The sequence below is a fragment of the Castor canadensis genome, chromosome 4 (genome assembly GCF_047511655.1).
Source record: "Castor canadensis chromosome 4, mCasCan1.hap1v2, whole genome shotgun sequence".
NCBI classification, from domain to species: domain Eukaryota; kingdom Metazoa; phylum Chordata; class Mammalia; order Rodentia; family Castoridae; genus Castor; species Castor canadensis.
In genome coordinates this window covers 112,917,568-112,942,542 of record NC_133389.1, presented here as the reverse complement: position 1 = coordinate 112,942,542, position 24,975 = coordinate 112,917,568, and the positions used below count along the sequence as shown (strand labels likewise).

Sequence of the window (24,975 nt, the reverse complement as noted above, 5' to 3'; positions counted from 1 at the left end):
TGCTAGGCAGGTACTCTTACCAGTTGAGCCACTCCACCAGCCCTTTGTGAGTGTGTGTGTGTGTGTGTGTGTGTGTATGTATGTATGTATGTATGTATGTATGTATGTATGTTGCTTATTTTGAGATAGGGTCTCATGAACATTTGCCAGAGGCTGGCTTCCAAATTCGATCCTCCTGACCTCTGCCTCCTGAGTAGCTAAGATTACAGGCGTGAGCCACTGGTGCCCAGCTTTTATATTTGATTTTAAGTGTAATTTTTAAAAACAAATTTCAAAAGTCTATACAAAGAGATAGGGCAAATGTGTTTCTTCCCCTTTTAAAGCATACATACTTGTTTTAACAATGACATATTTATGAAATATACCCTTAAAATGTGTATTATTAAGCATTTTATATCAAAATAGACAACTTCTATGATCTCATTCTAAGGCAAGTTTCCAAATACCATTAACTTTCCTTTTGACCCAAATGCTTTTCATGTTAACAGGAGTTTCTTACCCTGGCAAGTGATTCTTATATGTGAGGTAAAAGATTGGTAAGGCTTTTATATTATGGCATAACTCAAAACAAAATTATATAGATTTAATCACCATACTTCTACTATGAAAACAACTGTATCAGATATACCAAATCCTTCAAAAAGTCACTTTTTGTGAAGAAAGTTTTTTGAAAATTTGTATAACTTGCAATATGATAAAAGGGAACTACTAGGAAACTTTAATTATGGTGTCCAGAGGTGAAAGTTCAATGTAAAAAAAGGCATTGGGAAAAGTTTTCTTTTTTTTTAATCTTGGCTGTTCCACATCCTCCCTAATACATATATTAAGTTGTTCTTGAGCTAAATAGACAAAATATATACATATCATTATGGAAAATAATTCTGTTGACTGACTTAAGCTCCATTTGAGAATCTCAAGCCTGAAGAAGAAGAGGCCTGCAATGATGTCTAGCTTCTTTTGGGTAATTGAGTATGTGCCAGGTCATATGTTAAGTACTTGATGTGCTTTATCTCACTTAATCCTTACGGTAACCCTACAGTGTAGGTATTATTGTTATTCCAGTGTTACAGATGAGATTCTTGAGTCTTAGAAGATTGAAGTTATTTGAAGAAGATAAATATGCTAGTTTGGTGGATCGGGATTGAAATTGTTGCACTTATTTCTTATGCTCCATGAACTTAAGAGTTAAGCAGCTTTTTCTTTTTTAATTATTTGAAATCTGTGTTAAAACTAGACAAAAAATTCCAAATATAAATTCTGTTTAATATTTAAATTTATAAAATTTTATTTTAAGCTTAATAAGCTTACTCCAACTATACCCCTGGAGGACTCTGATATACTTTCCCAGGGGGCACTTCTTGTTTCTAGGACCACAAAGAACCCTGAGTTTTGTATGGTCACTTGTCTAGATGATATATTAATCAATTCAGTGCAACAACCTGCAGATAATTCATCCTAGTAGAGGGTGTTTTTGAGCCCTTGGGTGTCTACTTTAAGTAAAGTACAGGTCCTTATCCTTCTGGGATGGTGCCAGTTGTTCTATGTGGATAATCAGTCTCCTCAGAACACCAAACATTACCCAAAGCCTCCTTCTTCTGGCTGTTTGTATGCTGTTATGGCTTTCTGGGTGTTGAAAATATAGGGGAGCTGGTTGGATGGTTTTCAAGTGCTACATTTTTGGTTAAACAACTTTGAAATAAATTCTGTTTTGAGTACATAATAATGCATCTGTCTTCCATGAAACAGTTGCAAATGTGATGTTAAAAATATTTCTAACAAAATCTACCTGGTGGGAGAATTGTGAAGTATTTATAATTCTCCTTTATATATATAAGCAAAAGCAAAAATACTGTCTCATTTAGTGAATTGGCCTTAGAAGATGATGGCATGTATATATTATATTATATACATATAACATATATATATAATGTACACACACATATAATGCAGTCATTAAAATGATAATTACAAAGACTATTTAGAACTATCTAAAAAATAGTCTTAAGCAAACCCCCTACAATACAAAATGTTAAATATGCCATTATTACAATTACATAAAATGAAGGTAGTCAGGGGTTAGAAACTTATTTGCAAAACATGGAAATAATCATTGTATCAAAGTATTATAATTGTTGCTCTCCTTATTTTATACCATTTTAATATTTTACTTGGATAATAATGATAAATCAAAACTCTAATTTAATGACTACCATAAGCAAAGGATAGAATACAGTATTTTTGGATGTCCATTTAGAGTTGGTTATGATTTTACTCTAAAAATGACTATATTTTAAAACTATAGTAAAATATTATAAAGATCTATTACCCTTGTTAGTGTTATAAAAATAAAACATGCTTTTATTCCCATTTCCCTGATTCAAAAAAATCTCATAATTTCTGAACTTTTAGAATAGCTTCCTTGTTGGTCTAGGTTTGCCTAATCTCTTCCTCTTCATCTTTCATTTGTGTGGCTTACCCCATCTTCAGATCCATCCTTTTGCCTGCCACCTTAGGAATCTTTTTGAAACACAATCCTGAACAGGTAAGGTTGGACTGTCAAACTTCAGTGGCTTCCCAGTGTCCTGATGTGCATGGCCTTTGGCCATGCTATTCCTTTTGCTGATGTTAGGAATTTAGTTCACCATCTGAATAAATGAATAGATGAGCAAAACCACATTAGATTGAATATTCCTACTCCACTTATTTTTTTAAACCTATATGTATGTACATTTGCGATTATAAAAATTGATTGAGATCATGTCTATTTCAGATGTAAATTGGAATCTGAAATAAAATCTTTTCTCAATGAAGAAAACATTGGAAATGACTGTCTTTGTGACCTTAGGAATTTTGGTGAGCTTTTTATTTTGGTACTGTATTTAAAGGGGAATTTTGTTTGGAAGAATAAAAATGGGCATCTACTTCATGCTTTTTTTTTTTTCTTTTATTATTCATATGTGCATACAAGGCTTGGTTTATTTCTCCCCCCTGCCCCCACCCCCTCCCTTACCACCCACTCCACCCCCTCCCGCTCCCCCCCTCAATACCCAGCAGAAACTATTTTGCCCTTATCTCTAATTTTGTTGTAGAGAGAGTATAAGCAATAATAGGAAGGAACAAGGGGTTTTGCTGGTTGAGATAAAGATAGCTATACAGGGCATTGACTCACATTGATTTCCTGTGCATGCTTTTTTAATATTAATGGCTGTTTAGTTTTTTTTCTAAAGGAATTTAAAAGTACACATTTTAATGATCTGTTCTTTAAGAAATAAAATTATGTGTTTTCTTGATTGAATTTTGTTTTTGCCATAGAACAAGAGTTATCAGAACAATGGTGCACCTATCTTAAAAATGTGATACTTCCTACTGAGCAGCTGAGAACAGATCTGAAGTACAGACAGTTTCCCATTCTCCAGCATGCACAGACTCATGTGGAGTTTAACTCTGTGACAGTACTGGAGAAGGTCTGTATGGTACCTTTACTTTTAACAATGTAAGATTTCGTTTTTGTCCAGATAGAACAGTTTGAGACAAGAAACAAGCATGTGTGTCTTATGTATTAAATAGATTATTCAATATATTAAACATAAACCTGAATCTGTCCAAGCACCCTTATTTTAACTTGTCTCTCTACTTTCATTCTTTCTCTTTCTCTCCCAGTGCATTCTGGGATTCTACCCCCAGTACAGGGGGATCAAGTTATCCTGTTCTGAAATCCCCCAGAGCCTCCTGCTGGCCCTTAAGTCCTCTACCCATTCAACTCTCTTCCTGCTTTTGCAGTCACATCTCCTGCCTAACACTGTCCCTTTCTGCACATACCAGGCGCATTCCTGTCTCAAGGTCTTTACACTGGCTGTTTTCTCTGTCTGGCTGATGCCACTTTCTGTAATCTAGTTCTTGGCTTGAATGTCCTTTCTTTTGAGAGGCAGGTCTTGATAAGCCACTGTTGTTCCCTCTCACATCATCCTGGCTTTACTGATTCACTTGCCTCTTCTGATGCTCTTTTATGTATTTTTTTTCTTTTTTTGCAGCACTAGGACTTGAACTCAGGGCCTTCACATTGAGCAACTCCACCAGCCCAGTTTTTTATGATAGGGTTTTTCGAGATAGGGTCCTGTGAACTATTTGCTTGGGCTGTCTTCAAACTGTGATCGTCCTGATCTCTGCCTCCTGAGTAGCTAGGATTACAGGCATTAGCCACTAGCGCCTGGCTCTTATGTATTTTTGTTTACTGTTTTGTTGACTACCTCCTGTCAATAGAGTAGAAGCTTGAGTATAGTTGTGCTAGAGTAGTGTTTTAATTATTTTTTTATTTCTCTACTTTTCAGCTATTCTGTTATGTTATATTGCTTTCATAAATAATAAAAAATTTAGGTTTATGCCTAGCTGGGGACTAGTGGCAAGGATGTAAGGGAAGAAAGGGGTGATTGAAGCTGGCAATCTGGTAAGTTCTCTGCCTTAACAAGGTTGTAAGATGCAGGGTGCCTATGACCATACTGTGAGTTCTTATCATTGGTTGTTTGTCTAGAAGTTTCATGGAAGCTCATTTATCTGATGAGCGCTGCCTGCCTGACATCTTTTTCTTTCCCAGGTCTTCAGAGTAATTTTCCCTTATGTAATTTTTCATCACTTATTGGCTTTTAAGAATAATTCTTGTGTCTTTAGTTATAAATATTGAATGAGTCACAATAATTTTTGCAAATATCATGTCCTCTAGATTGGCTTTGTGAAGAAACAGTTGAATGCTGTCTTTGAAAGACTTAACCTGGAGCAACAAAAGGTAGAAAATGAACTTTTGGACAGCAGAATGGGAGTAAGTATGAAGCAGTTAGTTATCTATTTGCTTATCATTTTTGCATTTATGTTAAATAAAATAATTATATATATATTTTCAGACACAGGATTATTCTTTAGAAGAAAAAACTAACCTACTCAGTGAACAGCCTGTGGAATTAGAAATGTTGGAGTGCCCATACCCTGATTTGAAATCTTCAGTCCTTAAAGAGTTTTCTAACTTCACAGAGAAATATCAGAAGAAACTTCAAGATTTTGATTTGCAGTTAGAAGATATTCACAGGTGATATGATAAAACTACTTGAATTCTATAGATTTTTTTACATTAAAATTTAATTTCTCTCTTTTGGCAGTACTGGTAAAATTTAATTTTTGTTCGAAGTCATCATATTTCTTATTTGGTATTTCATAGTTGCTATGTGATTGGAATACAATCAGTAAATGCTTAGGTTGACCATTTGTTGAATTGAAAGATTTTTTCCCCCAAATAATTTCCTTGTATAATGGCTTGTAAGATTTTTATAAGGTTAAAACGTGATGACAATACCTCTCTTATTGGGCTTCTTTATTGCAAAGGTAAGAATAGTCTTCAAATATGAATTTTTAGTAACTCAAATTTCAATTTCAATATATAAATCTCTTCTACCATGGAATTCTATAAATCAGCACTAATAATTGATTATAATGAAAAATATATGCATGCATTTATGTTACTTATTACCCACTGTGATTTTGTCCTGTGATGAATCATGCAAGGTATGTTTTTCAATAAATATAAGATAAAAAAATCCTGAATATGTTAAATTTTTATATTTAAAAAAATAGACTTATCTTTCTGTATAGCTATCCTTAACTCAACTAGCAAAAACGCTTTGTCTTTCTTATTATGCTTATGTCTTTTCTTCAACAAAATCAGTCACAAGGGCAGAACGGGACTTGCCTGAAACTGAGGAGGGGGGGTTAGTGGGGGAGGGGGCAGGGTGGAGAAATGACCCAAACAATGTATGCACATGTGAATAAATGAACAACAACAACAAAAAATAGACTTTGGGTTGTATCCTGAGTGTGACAATCATCTTTTGAGTGGCAAGTATAATTTTCAGTGGTTTAAAATTCAATTTTGGTAGTTGTCGTCTTGTCTGGTGTTTTCTGTTACAAGTCACATAAAGAACAAAAGCAGATAATGCCACCCTGACTCAGATCAATGGTGTGCCTTGGAGTGTGTGCGTATGAAGTTTCTCAGGGATCTTTTGTAGCAAAACTGCTTCTGGCTCTATGATATTGACCTCAAAATTTTTCCCGAAGAACTAACATTGAAAAAAAAAAAGAAAACTACTGAGGGGGCACATTTATAGCAAATTGAAAAATAAGAGGTTTTTGACTTTTCAATGGAAGATGAAAAATGTAACAAATATTTATATTTCTTATTAGTTGCTCTGAATGCAGCTCCTCCACAAGAAACTACTGGTGTTAAGAAGTAAGTAAGGAGGAAAACCATAGGTCCTACCCCATAGGACTTTGTGCTTTGGTAGCTCTTTCATCCAAACTGTTTGGACACAGCTGTTACTTTTCTCAGAACACTTGTAAAGGACTTAGCCAGTCCTAGGTGAAGTCAGGGCCCTTCCTGACCTTGACTTCCTTCTTTCACCTTTCTGAGGATGTTCCTGTGTTCCTCACCTTGTGGTCTCCAGAGAGCCCCTCTGGAGACCTCCTCTGTCCCTTGCTTTCCTCCTTCCTACCTTGAAATAAAGCTGAGAAAGAAATGAGCAATATATCATGTACACTTATTGATTAATTACTTACCCTTTAATTGGAATTCAGTCACAGTGAAGCTCAATCATGCACTTAGTTACATCTTTAATTGTAAAATGAATTTCTTCCACTCCCCACCACAACTTTATTATAGAGATTTCAGAGGGTTTTGTTTGATAGGGCAAGAGGCATGATAATCAGGCTGATTAGCTGTGGCTGTGATGGAGGTAAAGCATACTTACCTTTTCCTCCCAGATGACACTTCTGCCCTATGAAAGCTGGCTGAATTTGTGGTGTCTTGTGGTTAGCAGCTCCTACCTATGGAGGAGTTTGCCTTAGCAGTCTGCAGTGGCACCTTCCGGTAAGACTCATCTTCATTGGCCCACTTTACTTACTTCCTTTTTAAAAATCTGAACTCAATTTCCACTCTTCTTTTATGCAACCCTGTGCCTCTCAGGAAAAGGTTGGGGAACACAACTACACTGAAGTTATTGAAGATTAAGCAAAGAATTTGATGAATATACATTACATGCCAACATTTCTACAGACAGAAGAAACTTTGAGGACAAAATAGTTTAGGGAATTTTGATGGAGGAAATAAAGTTTATCATGGATTTTGAGGAATGGGTATAGTTAGGCAGAATAAGGAGGACAGCCTATAAAAAGGAGATTGAATGACTAGACTAAAAGTCTCTTGAGGACAAAATAATTGATTAGCTATATTTGTGTTCATAAACCAAGTACATTCTACATGTACCATCTTCTAAGTGATTGAGTTGAACTCAATGTGAAAACCAGGAAGGAAAGAGTGGTGAGGCATGTTATGTGGGCAGTAGGAAAACACTTTAGAGGAATACAAGCCTCATAAATATTAATTTGATAGCCTATTTACCACATATAATTATCCAGAAAGCATTTTATATAATTGTTGATGTGTTTTGCTTGATGAATATTTATTGAATAGTCCTTAATATACAGCAATCTCTGCTAAACTCCTTGGTAGGAGGTTCAGCAAACAGATTAGTGTAGAATATGGCCTGGCTTCTGAGAAGGCTTGCAGTACTTGGAGGAAGAAACATACACATGTTCCCTGGCCAAACAAAAATTATATGCAAACATTAATTGAAGAAAACTGGTAGTAACACTGAATGAGTTCTCAGGAATTGTTTTCTGGAGGAGAAAAAGAGTAAAACATTGTTCTGAATAAATGCAGATATGGTTCTTGCCAGTGTTCTGTGACTGGTGAGCAGTGAGGTACATGAATATGCAGTTCTGGACAGCACCATGAATTACTTGTTCAATTATACTTACTGCACTTCTAATTTGCCAGGATCTACTTTTACTTTGATATGACCATTTCCCCCTTTGGTTCCAGTTGTTCAGACTTGTGAGAATTTTTATAGAATGTGTGTATGTGTGTGCACAGCTGTTGGAGTAAATGCATGCATGCTTTCCAAGGGCTATTAGTCCACATTATAGTCTTAGGTCAGCGTATCTTGGGTTTTTAGTTGTTTGCTGTTTAGAGTTTGTGAGTTATTTACAACTAAAAACATCCCTAACTTGCCACAATTGCTACTTGAAGTTCATAGTTTACAGTAGGATCACAATTCTCCCACCCCTAGGCACTTGCTTTTTAACTTTATTTACAATTTACCTCTATGCAGTAGTTTGGTAGAACTTAAAAATTCATAGAGCACACACCCTTTGTCCCAACAGTTTCCATATCTCAAAAATACATCATACAAATATACTTGAATATGTTTACACTGGTTTATTTTTAGAGTTACTTGTTGCAGAAGTGAAAGACTGAGCAAAAACCTTAATAAGGAAGTTTGATAGGCTATTATGCATCTATACAATGTATTAGTCTACCAATGTAAAGCAGTCCAATACTTAAATTTACTAACCTAGAAAAATATCCAAGGGTTAGGGTGAAGTATGGACATGACCAAGGAAAGCAATGTATACAACATATTGTGCAAAAAAGAGAAAAGTAAATATAAACTCACTCACATATATTTGCTTTTGTATATTTGAAGCAATACACAAAAACTTGATAATATTCATTGCCTCTGGGGAGGGGAGCAGATACCTGGGAGATGAGGGAGAATTTTTATCTTGTTTCCCTTTCATTGTACTTTTTTGAATTTTGAACCATATGAATATATTTTCTGTTATGAAACAAATAACTTTTAAAGGAAAAATGACAAGGATACAAATTAAACAACAAATAGGAAAACATTGGCAACGTAACAGACACAAAATATTAAAATTCCCAGATACAAAGACACTGAAAATTAATTGAATAATTAGCAGTCAAAAGGAGATGAAGAGGGAATTTATATTTTCAAGAAATACATAATAACCATCTATTGGTTTAAAATGGATAAAAAAAATCTCTGCATTCACGAAGCAAGTTGGAGACACACCAAAGTGCAAACATAATAAGTAAATATGCACAGTTGTATGTTAGAAGGTGATAAATGCTATGAAAAAATATAGATTAGAGTAAGAGAGATAGGAGGTGCTGGGGTTGTGGAAGGCAGATTGTAAATTTGCAATAAAATTTGTAGATAAGCCTAGTTGAGAAAGGGATGTTGAAGTGAAGTTATGAAGTTGGTGGAGAGAGCTGGTCATGCATTTGGTCTAAAAGATATTTGGTGGCCATTTTCTTTGAAGAAGTGAAAGCAAATGCCTGACTGGAGTAGACATGAGTGAATGGAAGTTGAGGAAGGGAAGACAAAGGCGAGTAGGGAAGCAGGGACAGACTTTTATGTTGTCTTGTTTAAATTGGGAGAAATAGTGATGTTGATGAGAATAATCTGGTAAAGGATCAACTTTGTGATACAGGAGAGAGAGGAATTGCTGTGTGATGCTCTGGGGTTGCAAGAAGTGTGATTTAGTGCAGAAGTTGAGGAATGAGCACACATGACTGATGGAACACAATAGCAGGTAGGGATACAGATTTTGTGATGTGGATGCTTGGAGGTGAAAGATGTGCTGGCAGTCTGGAACTCTGTGTGGTCATTCTAAATACAAGTGACTAAGAAAATTTATTGACCTCTACTCACCAAAGCAATAGAAATAAAAAATTAAGATTTTTACCTATAAGAATGGTAAAACAAAAGAATTTTACCCTGGGTTACAACAGTATGAGGAAATAGGCATTTTTATATGTAGTTGGCATATAAATTTTTAGAAGGCAATTTGACACTATGTCATCAAAAATCTTTATAATTGGGAATATTTCTCTTTAGAAATGATTTTTTTGTATGTTCTCCCTCATATGCGGACATTAGATCAAGGGCAAACACAACAAGGGGATTGGACTTTGATCACATGATAAAGTGAGAGCACACAAGGGAGGTATGAGGATAGGTAAGACACCTAAAAAACTAGCTAGCATTTGTTGCCCTCAATGCAGAGAAACTAAAGCAGATACTTTAAAGTGACTAAGGCCAATAGGAGAAGGGGACCAGGAACTAGAGAAAAGGTTAGTTCAAGAAGAATTAACTTAGAAGGTAACACACATATACAGGAAAGCAATGTGAGTCAACTCCCTATATAGCTATCCTTATCTCTACTAGTAAAAACCCTTGTTCCTTCCTATTATTGCTTATACTCTCCTTCAACAAAATTAGAGATAAGGGCAAAATAATTTCTGCCTGATAGGGAGGGGTTAGGGGGAGTAAGGGGGGGGTAAGGAAGGGGACGGGGGAAGGGGGGAGAAATGACCCAAACATTGTATGCACATATGAATAAAAAAAAAAAAAAGAAAAGAAATGATTTTTAAAAGAGGTTTTTTTTTTTTTTTTTTTTCCATTACTGGGTCTCAAACCCAGGGCTTTATGCATGCTAGGCAATGCTCTACCACTGAGTGACATCCCCAGTCTAGAAATGATTTTAAAGGAATAATCATAAAAGTGAAATAACTATTTGACTTCTAGTGTGTCCAATATTGACATTTCTTTCCTTAGTGGTAGCAAAATTTAGAAAACTACTGAAATAGTCAATTACTAGGGAATCAATGCAGTATTTCATACCCACACAATATAACACCACACTGATATTTCTCACCTGAATTTTTTAATAATATGGATAGTTGTAATACATTTCTCTGGAAGTACAAAAAGCAGGCCACAAAACAGTTAATGTAATATGAATCCTCTCTTTTTATTCTTTCTTAAATTATTACATCTACATTTATATATCTAGGAGACTAGAAACTTAGGCACCTAAATAAACAATAACTACAGGTATTCCTAGGTGGTGAAATTATGACCATTTTCGCAGATTTGTTCTTTCTATTTTACAAGGCAAAAGCACAGGTTTTAAAAAATCCATTTTAGAGGTTGAACAAGAGACTATTGATATTTAATGAATATCTACTACATGACAAGTATGCTTGATTTTAATCTTCAATTTATCCCATTTAAAATGTTCTACTTCACCAGGTGTGGTGGTACATGCCTTTAATCCCAGTAGTTGGGGAGACACATAGCAAGAGCCTGTCTCAATAAAAAAAGAAAAAAAGAATGAAACTGCAGCTCATTGAAAAGTGGGCAATTTCTTCAGTTCTGAGCAGGTAAATAGTTCAGCCAGATCGAGTCTCTTCTGCCCATCTGGAAAGCTTCCCCTCAGACCATGCTGCTTCAAGCATTTACGTGTGCCAGGAGGCTGGTAAACCAGGCTAAGTACTAAATCAGTGCTGTTTAATGGAAAGGTGTGAGCTACATATTAAATTTTAAGTAGCTATAGTAAAAACTTGAAAAGGTGAAATGTATTTAAAAATATACTTTATTTAGCTCAGTATTTCCAAAAAAGTATAATGATAATACACAAACAGTACTTCAAAATGATTAGTAAGATAGCATGCATCCTTTTTTTTCAAAGTCTAAAATTCGTTCTACATTTTATACTCAAAACACATCCAGGTTTCAAGCCACACGTGGCCAGTGGCTAACAGCATGGACAGTTCAGCTTCAAAGGAGGGTCTCATTTGCTAAAACATTCCAAAAACAGTTTGACTGCAATTGAACCTCTTCCTTTATTCATCATGTTTGCAAAGCTATTTAGATTCTGTTTGGGCTGTATTTCATAAGTAACACAAAGACAAGTGTAATTGCTTGTTTTAGACTCAGATGAGATTGTGGCTTTAATTTCCTAACATTTGGATGAATTAATCATATAGATGAGAATCATTGTCTGATGCTTATTTAGCTATGTCAGATCTGAAGTCAATATGTGGGAAATGCTATGGAGTGGCAACAGGTAACTTCTACTTTACTGTCGATAGGTGTGTTAAATTTTATAATGGCTCATAATTAATATTCTATTATTTTATGACAGCTGAAACTGGATGCTATTTAAAATTCACAATAATTTTAACAATTTTTCCTCTCTGTAGATACATTGCCAATGCCTACAGTTTCATGATTTTTCAACTAAATTATTTCAATTTATCCTATTTGTTTGTGACATTCAAGATAACTACTTATTGCACAAGGAGCATTTTATTTTACATATTTTTCTCTTAATACATATATAATTACATTTATTGGAGAAATGTTTTTAAAAATAGAGACAAGTAAAAATAAGAAACTAAAACTCTAAATTTCCAGCACCCACCCAGAGATATCTTCTGGTAAAACTTTTGTATATTTCAGAATGAAAACAAACTATGAAAATGTCTATGGTTTTCCTGTTTTGAGTCCTTACCCACACTATTCCTCTTTTCAGTAAGTTTTTGTTGAATTTCTAGGTTTTAGGTCATCTGTTAAACATTCTTTTACAGCTTATTTTTTACTGGATGTATACTCTTATAAAGTGTGCATCTCTTATAAGTATGCATACTCTTATAAAGTATGTACCACATTGAATTCATCCCATTTTCTATTTTGAGGAATTATTTATTCTATATTTTGATATTTGTTTGACAATCTTGGAATAGACCATTTCATCACTATATTTTGAGTAATTCTGATTATTCTTTAAAGATGAATTTCTAGAAATAGAATTGCTGAGTCAAAGGGCATGAAAACTTCTAAGGTGTTTGCGTCTGCTGTTAAGTTGCCTCTTAGAAAAGTAAAAATAATTTATATTTTCACTGGTAGGATTTATATATTTGATTCATCTTCTGGACCCAATGATCACATTGGATATTGATGTCATGGTCTCTTTCTCTCTTTTTTCCCATATTTGCCCATGTAGCATAGCTCTATCAATGTACTTATGTAAATGTTTTGCTGAAAGAGTAATAAATATATGCATAACTTTTTAATAAACCTGGCTCTTCCCTTGTTCCAAAGTAAATCATATGCGCTATTGCTAATAAAGATGAAGTGGATTAAAGCCAACATCAAAATCAGTATTTCAATAAAGTATGTATCCTCACAAAATTAAAAAAAAAAAATATATATATATATAATACACAAATGAGTATGTATGTGTCTGTTGCTTCATGAAATCAAGAGAGAAGAAAATGAGGAAAAGGAGCTTAACAGTCAGCTGACACATGCTTACTTGATGAGGGCACAAAGTAAAACACTGAAGCCTTAACCACAAAGGAACACTTTTTTCTGAAAATGTATTCTCAGAACTGTTAGAAAGGTTCAGTGCCCAGGCATGTTCAGTGTTGAGTTCGACATTTTTGGTCTGGGTTAGTTCTGTGCCAAGAGTGATTAATAAAACAAGAAGTTCTCAGAAATAGTAGTATAGTTATTTGATCTTCCAGCATTCACTTAGTCACATTAGTTAATTGACCCCCTCAACCATCATCCTGGGTCCCTACACATCCTGCTTTCCCTTAGTGCATGCCGCATGACTTCCCAAGGGGAATGGGTAATAGTTGTAGAAAATAATTTTCTTTTTGTCATGTTGCTTTAGTAGCATTGTTTTAAAATTAAATGTCACCAAAATAACTATGGTTTTAAACCTTTTATTAAACCACAAGCCACATTTGGTGATATTCAAAGTAGTTTGGGTTTATTGTGGAAATAAAATATATTTTAAATTCTCTTGGCTAGAGCAGAATGCATTTTGTCCAGGGGGCAAAATGGGTCCAAGTTTTGTAGTACAAACAGAAGATTGTCTTAGAGTTTGCTTAATTATATTTGCTTGCATCATATGTATTTGTGGAAAGTTTATCCGAGAACAGGGGTATCAATATCTAGTTCAGCAGTCTTTATTGTTAGCATCCTGATAGCCCACACCTGCCTTAGGTTTTATTTTTAAGTGATACATAGAAATTGTACATATTTATAGGGAACAATGTGAAATTTCAATACAGATAATGTGTAATGATCAGATCAAGGTAATTGTCATATCTATCACTTCAGACACTTATTATTTCTCTGTGTTGGGGATATTTAAATCTTTTCTACTAGTTATTTTGAAATATCAAACTAATTGATGGCAACAATAGTTATCCCAGGATATTATAGAAAATTAGAAATTATTTCTCCTACCAAATTTTACCTTTATATGTGAAAGACCTCTACAAGGAAAATTATAAACCATGAAAAAAAGAAATTAAAAAAGACTACAGAAGATGGTAAGATCCACTATGCTCATGGATTGGTAGAATCAACATTGCGAGAATGGTTATACTACCAAAAGTAATTTACACGTTCAATACAATTCCCATCAAAATTCCAATGACATTTATCATAGAGATTGAAAAATCTACCCTAAAGTTAATTTGGAAGCACAAAAGATCACGAATAGCCAAGGCAATACTGAACAAAAAAGCAATGCTAGAGGTATCACACTACCCGACTTTAAACTATACTACAGAGCCATAGCAATAAAAATAACATGATACTGGCAATAGTGGGACAGAATAGAAGACCCTATCTGGGCCTTTTGAATCCATGCATCTATGCCTACCTGAGTTTTGACAAAGATGCCAAAAACATATGATGGGGAAAAGACAGTCTTTTTGACAAATGTTGCTGGGAAAACTGGGTATCTGCATGCAGAAAACTGAAAATAGATCCATGTCTTTCACCCCATTCAAATATCAAAAGTGGATTAAGGATGTTAATATAAGACCTGAAACTTTGAAGCTCGTGCAGAAAAGAGTAGGGAATACACTGGAATTAATAGGCATATGCAATGACTTCTTAAATAGAACTCAAATAGCTCAGCAACTAAGAGAAAGGATCGACAAATGGGACTACATGAAACTAAAAAGTTTCTGCACAACAAAAGAAATGGTCACCAGATGTGAAGAGGCTGCCAACAGAATGAGAGAAAATTTTTGCCAGTTATACATCTAGCAAGGGATTGATACCCAGAATATACAGGGAGCTTAAAAAACTGAACTCTGCAAAAATCAATGACCAAATGATGAAATGGACAAATGAACTGAAGGGAGCTTTTTCAAAGGAAGATGTCCAAATGCCTAGAAAACACATGAAGAAATGCTCAACATCCCTGGCCATAAAGGAAATGTAAATCAAAACCACTTTAAGATTTCACCTAGAAGGTAACACACACGCACAGAAAATTAATGTGAGTCAACTCCCTGTATAGCTATCCTTATCTCAACCAGCAAAAACCCTTGTTCCTTCCTATTATGGCTTATACTCTCTCTACAACAAAATTAGAAATAAGGGCAAAATAGTTTCTGCTGGGTATTGAGGGGGTGGGGGGGTAGGGAGGGGGTGGAGTGGGTGGTAAGGGAGGGGGTGGGGCAGGGGGGAGAAATAATCCAAGCCTTGTATGCACATATGAATAAAAAAAAAAAAAAAAGATTTCACCTCACTCCTGTTAGAATGGCTTCCATCAAGAACACAACAACAAATGTTGGTGAGGATGTGGGCAAAAAGGAATCCTCATATACTGCTGGGGGAAATGTAAATTAGTACAACCACTATGTAAAACAGTATGGAGGCTCCTCAAAAAACTAAAAATAGAACTGCCATGTGATCCAGTAATACCACTCCAAGGGATATACCTGAAGGAATGTGAGTCAGGTTACAATAAAGGCACCTGCACACATATGTTTATTGCAGCATTATTCACAAGAACTAAGCTATAGGGAAACAGCCAACATGCCCCACTACTGACAAATGGATTAAGAAAATGTGGTATTTATACACAATGGAATTTTATTCAGCCACATTCAGAATGAAATTTTGTTGATTGAAGGTAAATGGATGGAACTGTAGAACATCATCTTAAGTGAAGTTAGCCAGGTTCAGAAGGCCAAAGCCACATGTTTTCTCTCATATGTGGAATATAGACCTAAAACAAACACAGCAATAGTATGAAAAATAGATCATGCTAAGGGGAGGTCACATATGAGAGCAGGAGGGTAAAAGAAGGAAGTTAAGTGGGTGAATTCAGTTGATGTACTCTCTACTCGAATGAATATAGAATTTTTAATCCTGTTGAAACCACTGTAACAAGGGAACTAATGTAGAAAGAAGGAAAATAGAGGAGTTGAACCCATTTGAGCTACAAAACATAAATAAATGGAAATTCCACAAGGAAACTCCCTGTGTAGCTATCTAAAACAAACAAAAATGTCTTTTTAAAAAATTATTTTATAAAATCAGAGAACAGGAGGGTGGAACATGTTCTGCCTGGGGGGCTTGCTACCAGTGGGAGGGGGGAAGAGGTAGGAAAAGGGTGTGGGAGGGTGAATATAGTGCAATTACTGTGTACACATGTATGTGAGCAGAAAAAAGAGGAATGGAATACATTAACTTCTTATCATGCATTACCTGTTGAACTATTATAGGAATGGGGGAGGGAGAAATAAAGGAGAATGGTGGAGGGGGTGAATTCAAGTAGATATAGTTGATATATTGTAAGAACTTTTATAAATGCCACAATGTGACCCCACCCAGCACAACAATGAAAAAATCCCCCAAAATAGACAAAGAAACAAACAAATTGTACCTTTATAACTATTAATGATACTCTTTCTATACATTCTTCCCTCATATCCTCTTCCCAGGCTCTGGTGATCACCATAGGATTCTCTACTTTGAGATAAACTTTTTAGCTTTCATATTTAAATGAGAATGTGCAATATTTGTCTTTCTGTGCTTCACTTATTTCATTTAACATAATGTCCTCTAGTTCCAACCATGTTGCTGCAAATGACAGAATTTCATTCTTTTTGTAGCTAATATTCCATTGTGTTGTATATCACATGTGTATATATCTCCCTTTCTTTATCCATTCATCTGTTGGTAGACTGACTCTTTGGTTGATTCCATACTTTGACTAATGAGAATAGTACTGCAATAAACTTGGGAGTGCAAATGTCTCTGACATGCTGATTTCAGTTCCTTTGTATATGTGTCCAGTTGTAGAATGCTGGATCATATGGTAATTCTTTTTCAGGTATTTTGAGGAACCCATACTGTTTTCCATAATGGCCATGCTAAATTACATGCCTACCAACAGTGTATGAGAGTTCCCTTTTTAGCACATTCTCACCAGCATTTGTTTTTTTTTGTCTTTTTCATAACAGCCATTCTACCTGGAGTAAAGTTATATCTCATTGTGTTTTTTTTTCAATCATGTATGTTCATCATGGTTAATTTTGACCAAGTTTTTTCCTTTTTATTCATATATTCATATGTACATACAGTGTTTGGGTCATTTCTCCCCTCTGACCCCGCCCCCTCTTTCTCCCCCCCCACCCCCGACTCTCTTCATTTCCAGGCAGAACCTTTTCTGCCCTTTTCTCCAATTTTGTTGAAGAGAAGACATAGCAATAATAAGAAAGACAAAGCGTTTTTGGTAGTTGAGATAAGGATGTTGATTGGCACTTCCCTGATGATTAATGATGTCAAACATTATTTATATGTATTTATTGGCCATTTGTACATCTCTTTTGAGAGATGTCTACTCAGGCTTATTTGGCCATTTGCATTATTGGATTATTATTGTTATTATTTTTGCTGTTAAGTTGTTTGAGTTCCCTTATATTTTAGAAACCTATCTTGTCAGATGGATAATTTATAAATATTTCTTTCATTCGCTAGGTTTTTCCTTACTCTGTTGATTCTTTCCTTGGTTAAATTTATTCCTAGTTATTTTTTGCTTGTTGTAAATGACATTGCTTTCTTGATTTCTTTGTCAGAAATTTCATTATTGATATATTTAAAAAGCTGAGATTACAGACATGAGCCATCACAACTGATTTGCTTTTTAGATGTGATTCTGGCTAACTTTTGTCCAGGCTGGTCTAGAGCCATGATCCTCCTGTCTTTGCCTTCCATCTGAGTAGCTGGAATTATAGAAGTGTACAATCACACCTGGCTCTCTGTTCCAAATTTTTAAGGTTAAATCATGGAGGGATGTTGAATTTTATTGGTTGATTCCATACTTTGGCTATTGTGAATAGTGCTGCAATAAACAGGGGAGTGTAAATGTCTCTGACATGCTGATTTCAATTTCTTTGTGTATGTATCCAGTAATGGGATTGCTGGATCATATGGTAGTTCTATTTCTAGTATTTTGACAAATCCTCTTATTATTTTCCATTATTGAATGCTTTTTTCTGCATTCATTGAGATGGTCAGGTGATTTTTAAAACTCTTCATTCTCTTGATGTATTGTATTACCTTTTTTTTTTTTTTTTAAATTTATGTTGAACCACCCTTGCATTCCTGGGATACATTCCCACTTGATCATGGTGCATAATCTTTTTATGTGCTTTGCTAGTATTTTGTTGAGAATTTTGCATCTGTGTTCATTAGTGATTGACCCGTAGCTTTCTTTTCTTGTTGGTCCTTGTCTAGTTTTGATATCGGGATAATGGTGGCTTTGTAGAATGAGTTTAGATGGGTTCCCTTTCTTTCTGTACTTTCTGTACTTTGGTATATGTTGAAATTTTCTGTGTTTGTAGTTCAATTTTGGTAGGTCATATGTTTCCAGAAATTTATCCAGTTCTTCTAGGTTTTTCCCATTTATTGGTACATAATAATTCATAATTGTTTTTAATGATTCTTTGTATTTCTGTGATGTTAGTTATAATGCCTCCTTTTTCATCTTTGATTATATTTATTTGGATCATTTCTTTTTTTCTTGGTTATTCTGGGTAAAAGTTTGTCAATTGAGTTTGGTGTTTCCAAAATACAGCTCTAATTCTTGTAATTTATTTATTAATTGTGAGTTTGATGTATTCTTCCTTTCCAATTCCTTGCATTGGATTATTAGGTTATTTTTTTGAAATCTTTCTAATTTTTTAACATAGGCACTTATTGCTACAAATATCCTTTTTAGTACTACTTTTGCTTAACCCTGTAGGTTTCGTATAGTGTGTTTTCCTTCTAATTCCATCTTTTAAAAATCTGAATGCTCTGTCCTTTGATGAAAGTGGGGTATTGAAGTTCCCAACTATTCTTCTTTTAGAATCTATTTGTTTTAAAGCTCTAATTAGGTTTTCTTTATATAATTGGTTGCTCCAGCATTGGATGGCTATATATTTACAATTATTTTTGTTGAATTTATCATTATATAGTTATCTTCTTTGCCTCTTTTTATAGTGTTTGCTTAAAGTCTATTTTATCTGACATAAGTTTAGATACTTGTTTGTTTTTGACTTCCTTTTGCATGGTATATCTTTTTCTGTATCTTCACTTCAGTCTCTATGTATCTTCACTGGTGAAGTGAGTTTCTTATAGACAACATATAGTAGGGTCTTTTATTGTTATTTTTTTTTAATTCATGCAGCCAGTCTATGTCTTTTAATTGGGGAATTTAACTTGTTTGCATTTAATATTATTATTGATCACTAAAGACTTCTGGCTGTCATTTTGTTAATTTTTTCTATGTTTGTTTTGAAGATCATTTTCCCTTCCTTTCTCTCTTATTTATATTTATGGTTTAGTGGCTTTCTGTATTGACAGGGTTTGATTCCCTTTTCTTTCTCTTTTGTGCATCTGCTCCACTATTGGGTTTTCTACTTTTATATATTTTCATGATGGTAACTATTATCCTTTCACTTCTAGTGTAGGACTGTTTTCAGCATTTGTTGTGGGATAAGTCTGGTGGTGATTAATGTCCTCAATTTTTGTTGTTTTGGAAAGATGATATTTCTCCTTCATATCTGAAGTTAGGCTGCTGGAAATAGTATCATTGGTTGGCAAAATTTTTTGTTCAAGTCTTTGAATATATCATTCCATTTTTCTCCTGGTGTGTAAGGTTTCTACTGAGAAGTTTGCTGATAGACTAATATGGATTCCCTTATATGTGACTTAACACTTTTGTTCTCTGTCTTGTACTTTTGATGGTTTTTCTTTTTGGTATTTCTATTAGAGATCTTTTGTGTTTCCTGGAAGTTGATACCTATGCCTTTTCTAAGACTTGGACATTTTTCAGTGTTTTATTTTTTGTTGTTGTTGAATAAGTTCTCTATGCCTTTTCCTTTTGCTTTTCCTTCTGGAACACCCATAATATACATAATGGTGTCCCATAAGTTACAAAGGCTCATTTCATTCTTTTAAATTTTCTTTCTTTCTTTCTTTCTTTCTTTCTTTGTTCTTTCTCTCTTTCTTTCCTTCCTTCCTTCCTTTCTCTCTCTTTTTTCTTTCTTTCCTTCTCTCTCTCTCTCTCTCTCTCTCTCTCTCTCTCTCTCTTTCTCTCTCTCCCTCCCTCCCTCTCCTTCTCTCCCTCCTTCCCTCCCTCCTTCTCTTCTTTCTTTTTTTGCTGTTTGAACTAAGGGCCTTGCCCTTGCTAGGCAGGTGTTATATCACTTGAACAACACTACCTTCTTTTTGTATTAAAATTTTTTTATAATTTTTTTTATTATTCACATGTGCATACAATGCTTGGGTCATTTCTCCCCACTGCCCCCACCTCCTCCCTTACCCACTCCACCCCCTCCCTCTCCCCCCACCCCCTCACTACCTGGCAGAAACTGTTTTGCCCTTATCTCTAATTTTGTTGAAGAGAGAGTATAAGCAATAATAGGAAGGAACAAGGGTTTTTGCTAGTTGAGATAAAGATAGTTATACAGGGAGTTGACTCACATTGATTTCCTGTGCATGTGTGTTACCTTCTGGTTAATTGTTTTTGCTCTAACCTTTTCTCTAGTTCCTGGTCCCCTTTTCCTATTGGCCTCAGTTGCTTTTAAGGTATCTGCTTTAGTTTCTCTGCCTTAAGGGCAACAAATGCTAGCTAATTTTTTAGGTGTCTTACCTATCCTCATATCTCCCTTGTGTGCACTCGCTTTTATCTTGTGATCAAAGTCCAATCCCCTTGTTGTGTTTGCCCTTGATCTAATGTCCACATATGAGGGAGAACATACAATTTTTGGTCTTTTGGGCTAGGCTAACCTCACTCAGAATGATGTTCTCCAATTCCATCCATTTACCAGCAAATGATAACATTTCGTTCTTCTTCATGGCTGCATAAAATTCCATCGTGTATAGATACCACATTTTCTTGATCCACTCGTCAGTAGTGGGGCATCTCAGCTGTTTCCATAACTTGGCTATTGTGAATAGTGCTGCAATAAACATGCGTGTGCAGGTACCTCTGGAGTAACCTGTGTCACAGTCTTTTGGGTATATCCCCAGGAGTAGTATTGCTGGATCAAATGGTAGATCAATGTTCAGCTTTTTAAGTAGCCTACAAATTTTTTTCCAGAGTGGTTGTACTAGTTTACATTCCCACCAACAGTGTAAGAGGATTCCTTTTTCCCTGCATCCTCACCAACACCTGTTGTTGTTGTTGCTATTAATGGCTATTCTAACGGGTGAGGTGGAATCTTAGCGTGGTTTTAATTTGCATTTCCTTTATTGCTAGAGATGGTGAGTATTTTTTCATGTATTTTTTGGCCATTTGAATTTCTTCTTTTGAGAAAGTTCTGTATAGTTCACTTGCCCATTTCTTTATTGGTTCATTAGTTTTGGGAGAATTTAGTTTTTTAAGTTCCCTATATATTCTGGTTATCAGTCCTTTGATGAGTAGCTGGCAAATGTTTTCTCCCACTCTGTGGGTATTCTCTTTAGAGACCATTTCTTTTAATGAGCAGAAGCTTTTTAGTTTTATAAAGTCCCATTTATCTATGCTATCTCTTAGTTGTTGTGCTGCTGGGAATCCATTCAGAAAGTTCTTACCTATACCTACTAACTCCAGAGTATTTCCTACTCTTTCCTGTATCAACTTTAGAGTTTGTGGTCTGATATTAAGATCCTTGATCCATTTTGAGTTAATATTGGTATAGGGTGATCTACATGGATCTAGTTTCAGTTTTTGGCAGACTGCTAACCAGTTTTCCCAGCAGTTTTTGTTGAAGAGGTTGTTTTTTATCCATCGTATATTTTTAGCGCCTTTGTCAAAGACAAGTTGGTTATAGTTGTGTGGCTTCATATCTGGGTCCTCTATTCTGTTCCACTGGTCTTCATGCCTGTTTTTTTGCCAGTACCATGCTGTTTTTATTGTTATTACTTTGTAATATAGTTTGAAGTCAGGTATCGTGATACCTCCAGCGTTGTTCTTTTGACCGAGTATTGCCTTGGCTATTCGTGGCCTCTCGTGTTTCCATATAAATTTAACGGTAGATTTTTCAATCTCTTTAATGAATGTCATTGGAATTTTGATGGGAATTGCATTAAACATGTAGATTACTTTTGGGAGTATAGACATTTTTACTATATTGATTTTACCAATCCATGAGCATGGGAGATCTCTCTACTTTCTATAGTCTTCCTCAATCTCTTTCTTCAGAAGTTTATAGTTTTTCTTGTAGAGGTCGTTAACATCTTTTGTTAGGTTTACACCTAGGTATTTGATTTTTTTTGAGGCTATTGTAAATGGAATTGTTTTCATATATTCTTTTTCAGTTTGTTCATTATTAGTGTATAGACATGCTAATGATTTTTCTATGTTGATTTTATATCCTGCTACCTTGCTGTAGCTATTGATGGTGTCTAGGAGCTTCTGAGTAGAGTTTTTTGGGTCTTTAAGGTATAGGATCATGTTGTCTGCAAATAGGGATATTTTTACAGTTTCTTTACCTATTTGTATTCCTTTCATTCCTTCTTCTTCCCTAATTGCTCTGGCTAGGAGTTCCAGTACTATGTTGAATAGGAATGGAGATAGTGGGCATCCTTGTGTAGTTCCTGATTATAGAGGGAATGGTTTCAGTTTTTCTCTGTTAAGTATAATGCTGGCTGTAGGTTTGTCATATATAGCTTTTATAATGTTGAGGTACTTTCCTTCTATTCCTAGTTTTCTTAGAGCTTTTATCATGAAATGGTGTTGGATCTTATCAAAGGCTTTTTCTGCATCTATTGAGATGATCAAGTGGTTTTTGTCTTTGCTTCTGTTAATGTGGTTTATTACGTTTATTGATTTTCGAATATTGAACCACCCCTGCATTCCTGGGATGAAGCCTACTTGGTCGTGGTGCATAATCTTTTTGATGTGTTGTTGAATTCGGTTTGCCATTATTTTGTTGAGGATTTTTGCATTAATGTTCATTAAGGAGATTGGCCTATAGTTCTCCTTTTTGGAGGCGTCTTTGCCTGGTTTTGGGATAAGTATAATACTGGCTTCATAAAATGTGTTAGTCAGTTTTCCTTCCCTTTCTATTTTGTGGAACAGTTTAAGGAGGGTTGGTATCAATTCTTCTTTAAAGGTCTGATAGAATTCAGCAGAGGATCCATCAGGTTCTGGACTTTTCTTTTGGGGAGACCCTTTGTTGCTGCTTCAATTTCATTTTGTGTTATAGATCTATTCAAGTGATTAATTTCCTCTTGATTCAGTTTTGGATTATCATGTGTATCTAGAAATCTGTCCATTTCTGTAAGATTTTCAAATTTATTTGAATATGGGTTCTCGAAGTAGTCTCTGATGATTTCCTGGACTTCCATGATGTTTGTTGTTATCTCCCCTTTTGCATTCCTTATTTTACTAATTTGGGTTTTTTCTCTCCTCATTTTAGTCAGGTTTGCCAGGGGTCTGTCAATCTTGTTTATTTTTTTCAAAGAACCAACTTTTTGTTTCATTAATTCTTTATACGTTTTGTTTTGGTTTCTATTTCATTGATTTCAGCTCTTATTTTTATTATTTCTCTCCTTCTATTTGTTTTGGGATTTGCTTGTTCTTGTTTTTCTAGGATTTTGAGATGTATCATTAGGTCATTGATTTGGGATCTTTCAGTCTTTTTAATATATGCACTCATGGCTATAAACTTTTCTCTCAGGACTGCCTTTGCTGTGTCCCATAGGTTCGGTAGGTTGTGTTTTCATTTTCATTGACTTTCAGGAACTTTTTAATTTCCTCTTTTATGTCATCAATGACCCTTTGTTCATTAAGCAATGAGTTTATTCAGTTTCCAGCTGTTTGCATATTTTTTGTCTTTACTTTTGTTGTTGAGTTTTAGTTTTATTTCGTTGTGATCAGATAGTATGCATGGTATAATTTTTATTTTCTTATATTTGCTGAGAGTTGCTTTGTGCCCTAGGATATGATCTATTTTGGAGATGGTTCCATGGGCTGCTGAGAAGAATGTATATTATGTAGAAGTTGGATGAAATGTTCTGTAGACATCAAGTATGTCCATTTGATCTATTGTATATTTTAGATCTAGGATTTGTTTATTGACTTTTTGTTTGGATGACCTATCTATTGATGATAATGGGGTGTTAAAGTCACCCACAACCACTGTGTTGGAGTTGATATATGCTTTTAGGTCTTTCAGGGTATATTTGATAAAATTGGGTATGTTGACATTGGGTGCATATAGGTTGATAATTATTATTTCCTTTTGGTCTATTTCCCCTTTTATTAGTATGAAATATCCTTCTTTATCTTGTTTGATCAATGTAGGCTTGAAGTCTCCTTCATCAGAGATAAGTATTGCTACTCCTGCCTGTTTTTGGGGGCCATTGGCTTGGTAAGACTTCTTCTAGCCTTTCATCCTAAGCCTATGTTTATTTCTGTCAGTGAGATGGGTCTCCTGTAAGCAACAAATTGTTGGATCTTCCTTTTTAATCCATTTTGTCAAACAATTCCTTTTGATGGGTGAATTAAGTCCGTTAACATTAAGTGTTAGTACTGATATGTATGTGGTGATTCCTGTCATTTCGTTGTCTTAGTTGTTTGAAGGTTTGATTGTGTGTACCTAAGTTGAGGTTACTCTCTACTTTCTTACTTTTTGTTTTCCTGTAATTTGGTGCTGCTTACCCTTTCATGGTTATGTTGGGTTTCACTTTCTGTGTGCAAATTCCTTTGTAGAATCTTTTGTTGTGGTGGCTTTGTGGTCACATATTGTTTTAGTTTCTGCTTATCATGGAAGACTTTTATTGCTCCATCTATTTTGAATGATAGTTTTGCTGGGTAGAGTATCCTGGGGTTGATGTTATTTTCATTCAGTGCCCGGAAGATCTCGCCCCACTCTCTTCTTGCTTTTAATGTTTCTGTTGAGAAGTCTGCTGTGATTTTGATGGGTTT

At 34.9% G+C, this 24,975-nt stretch overlaps 1 protein-coding gene across 5 annotated transcripts in view; it reads left to right on the top strand.

The window, feature by feature from the left end:
* The window catches only part of Ccdc148 (coiled-coil domain containing 148), a 297,747-nt gene that overhangs the window by 90,491 nt on the left and 182,281 nt on the right, over nucleotides 1-24,975 (top strand). For 4 of the 5 annotated variants that reach the window (XM_074070859.1, XM_074070858.1, XM_074070860.1 and 1 more), the window contains 4 exons: nucleotides 2,771-2,853; nucleotides 3,313-3,464; nucleotides 4,718-4,813; nucleotides 4,896-5,077. In XM_074070859.1, coding sequence (XP_073926960.1) covers nucleotides 2,771-2,853; nucleotides 3,313-3,464; nucleotides 4,718-4,813; nucleotides 4,896-5,077 — 513 coding nt within the window. Of the gene's footprint in view, nucleotides 1-2,770; nucleotides 2,854-3,312; nucleotides 3,465-4,717; nucleotides 4,814-4,895; nucleotides 5,654-24,975 lie in introns of those variants that run through there. The other variant, XM_074070862.1, reaches the window with a different exon arrangement.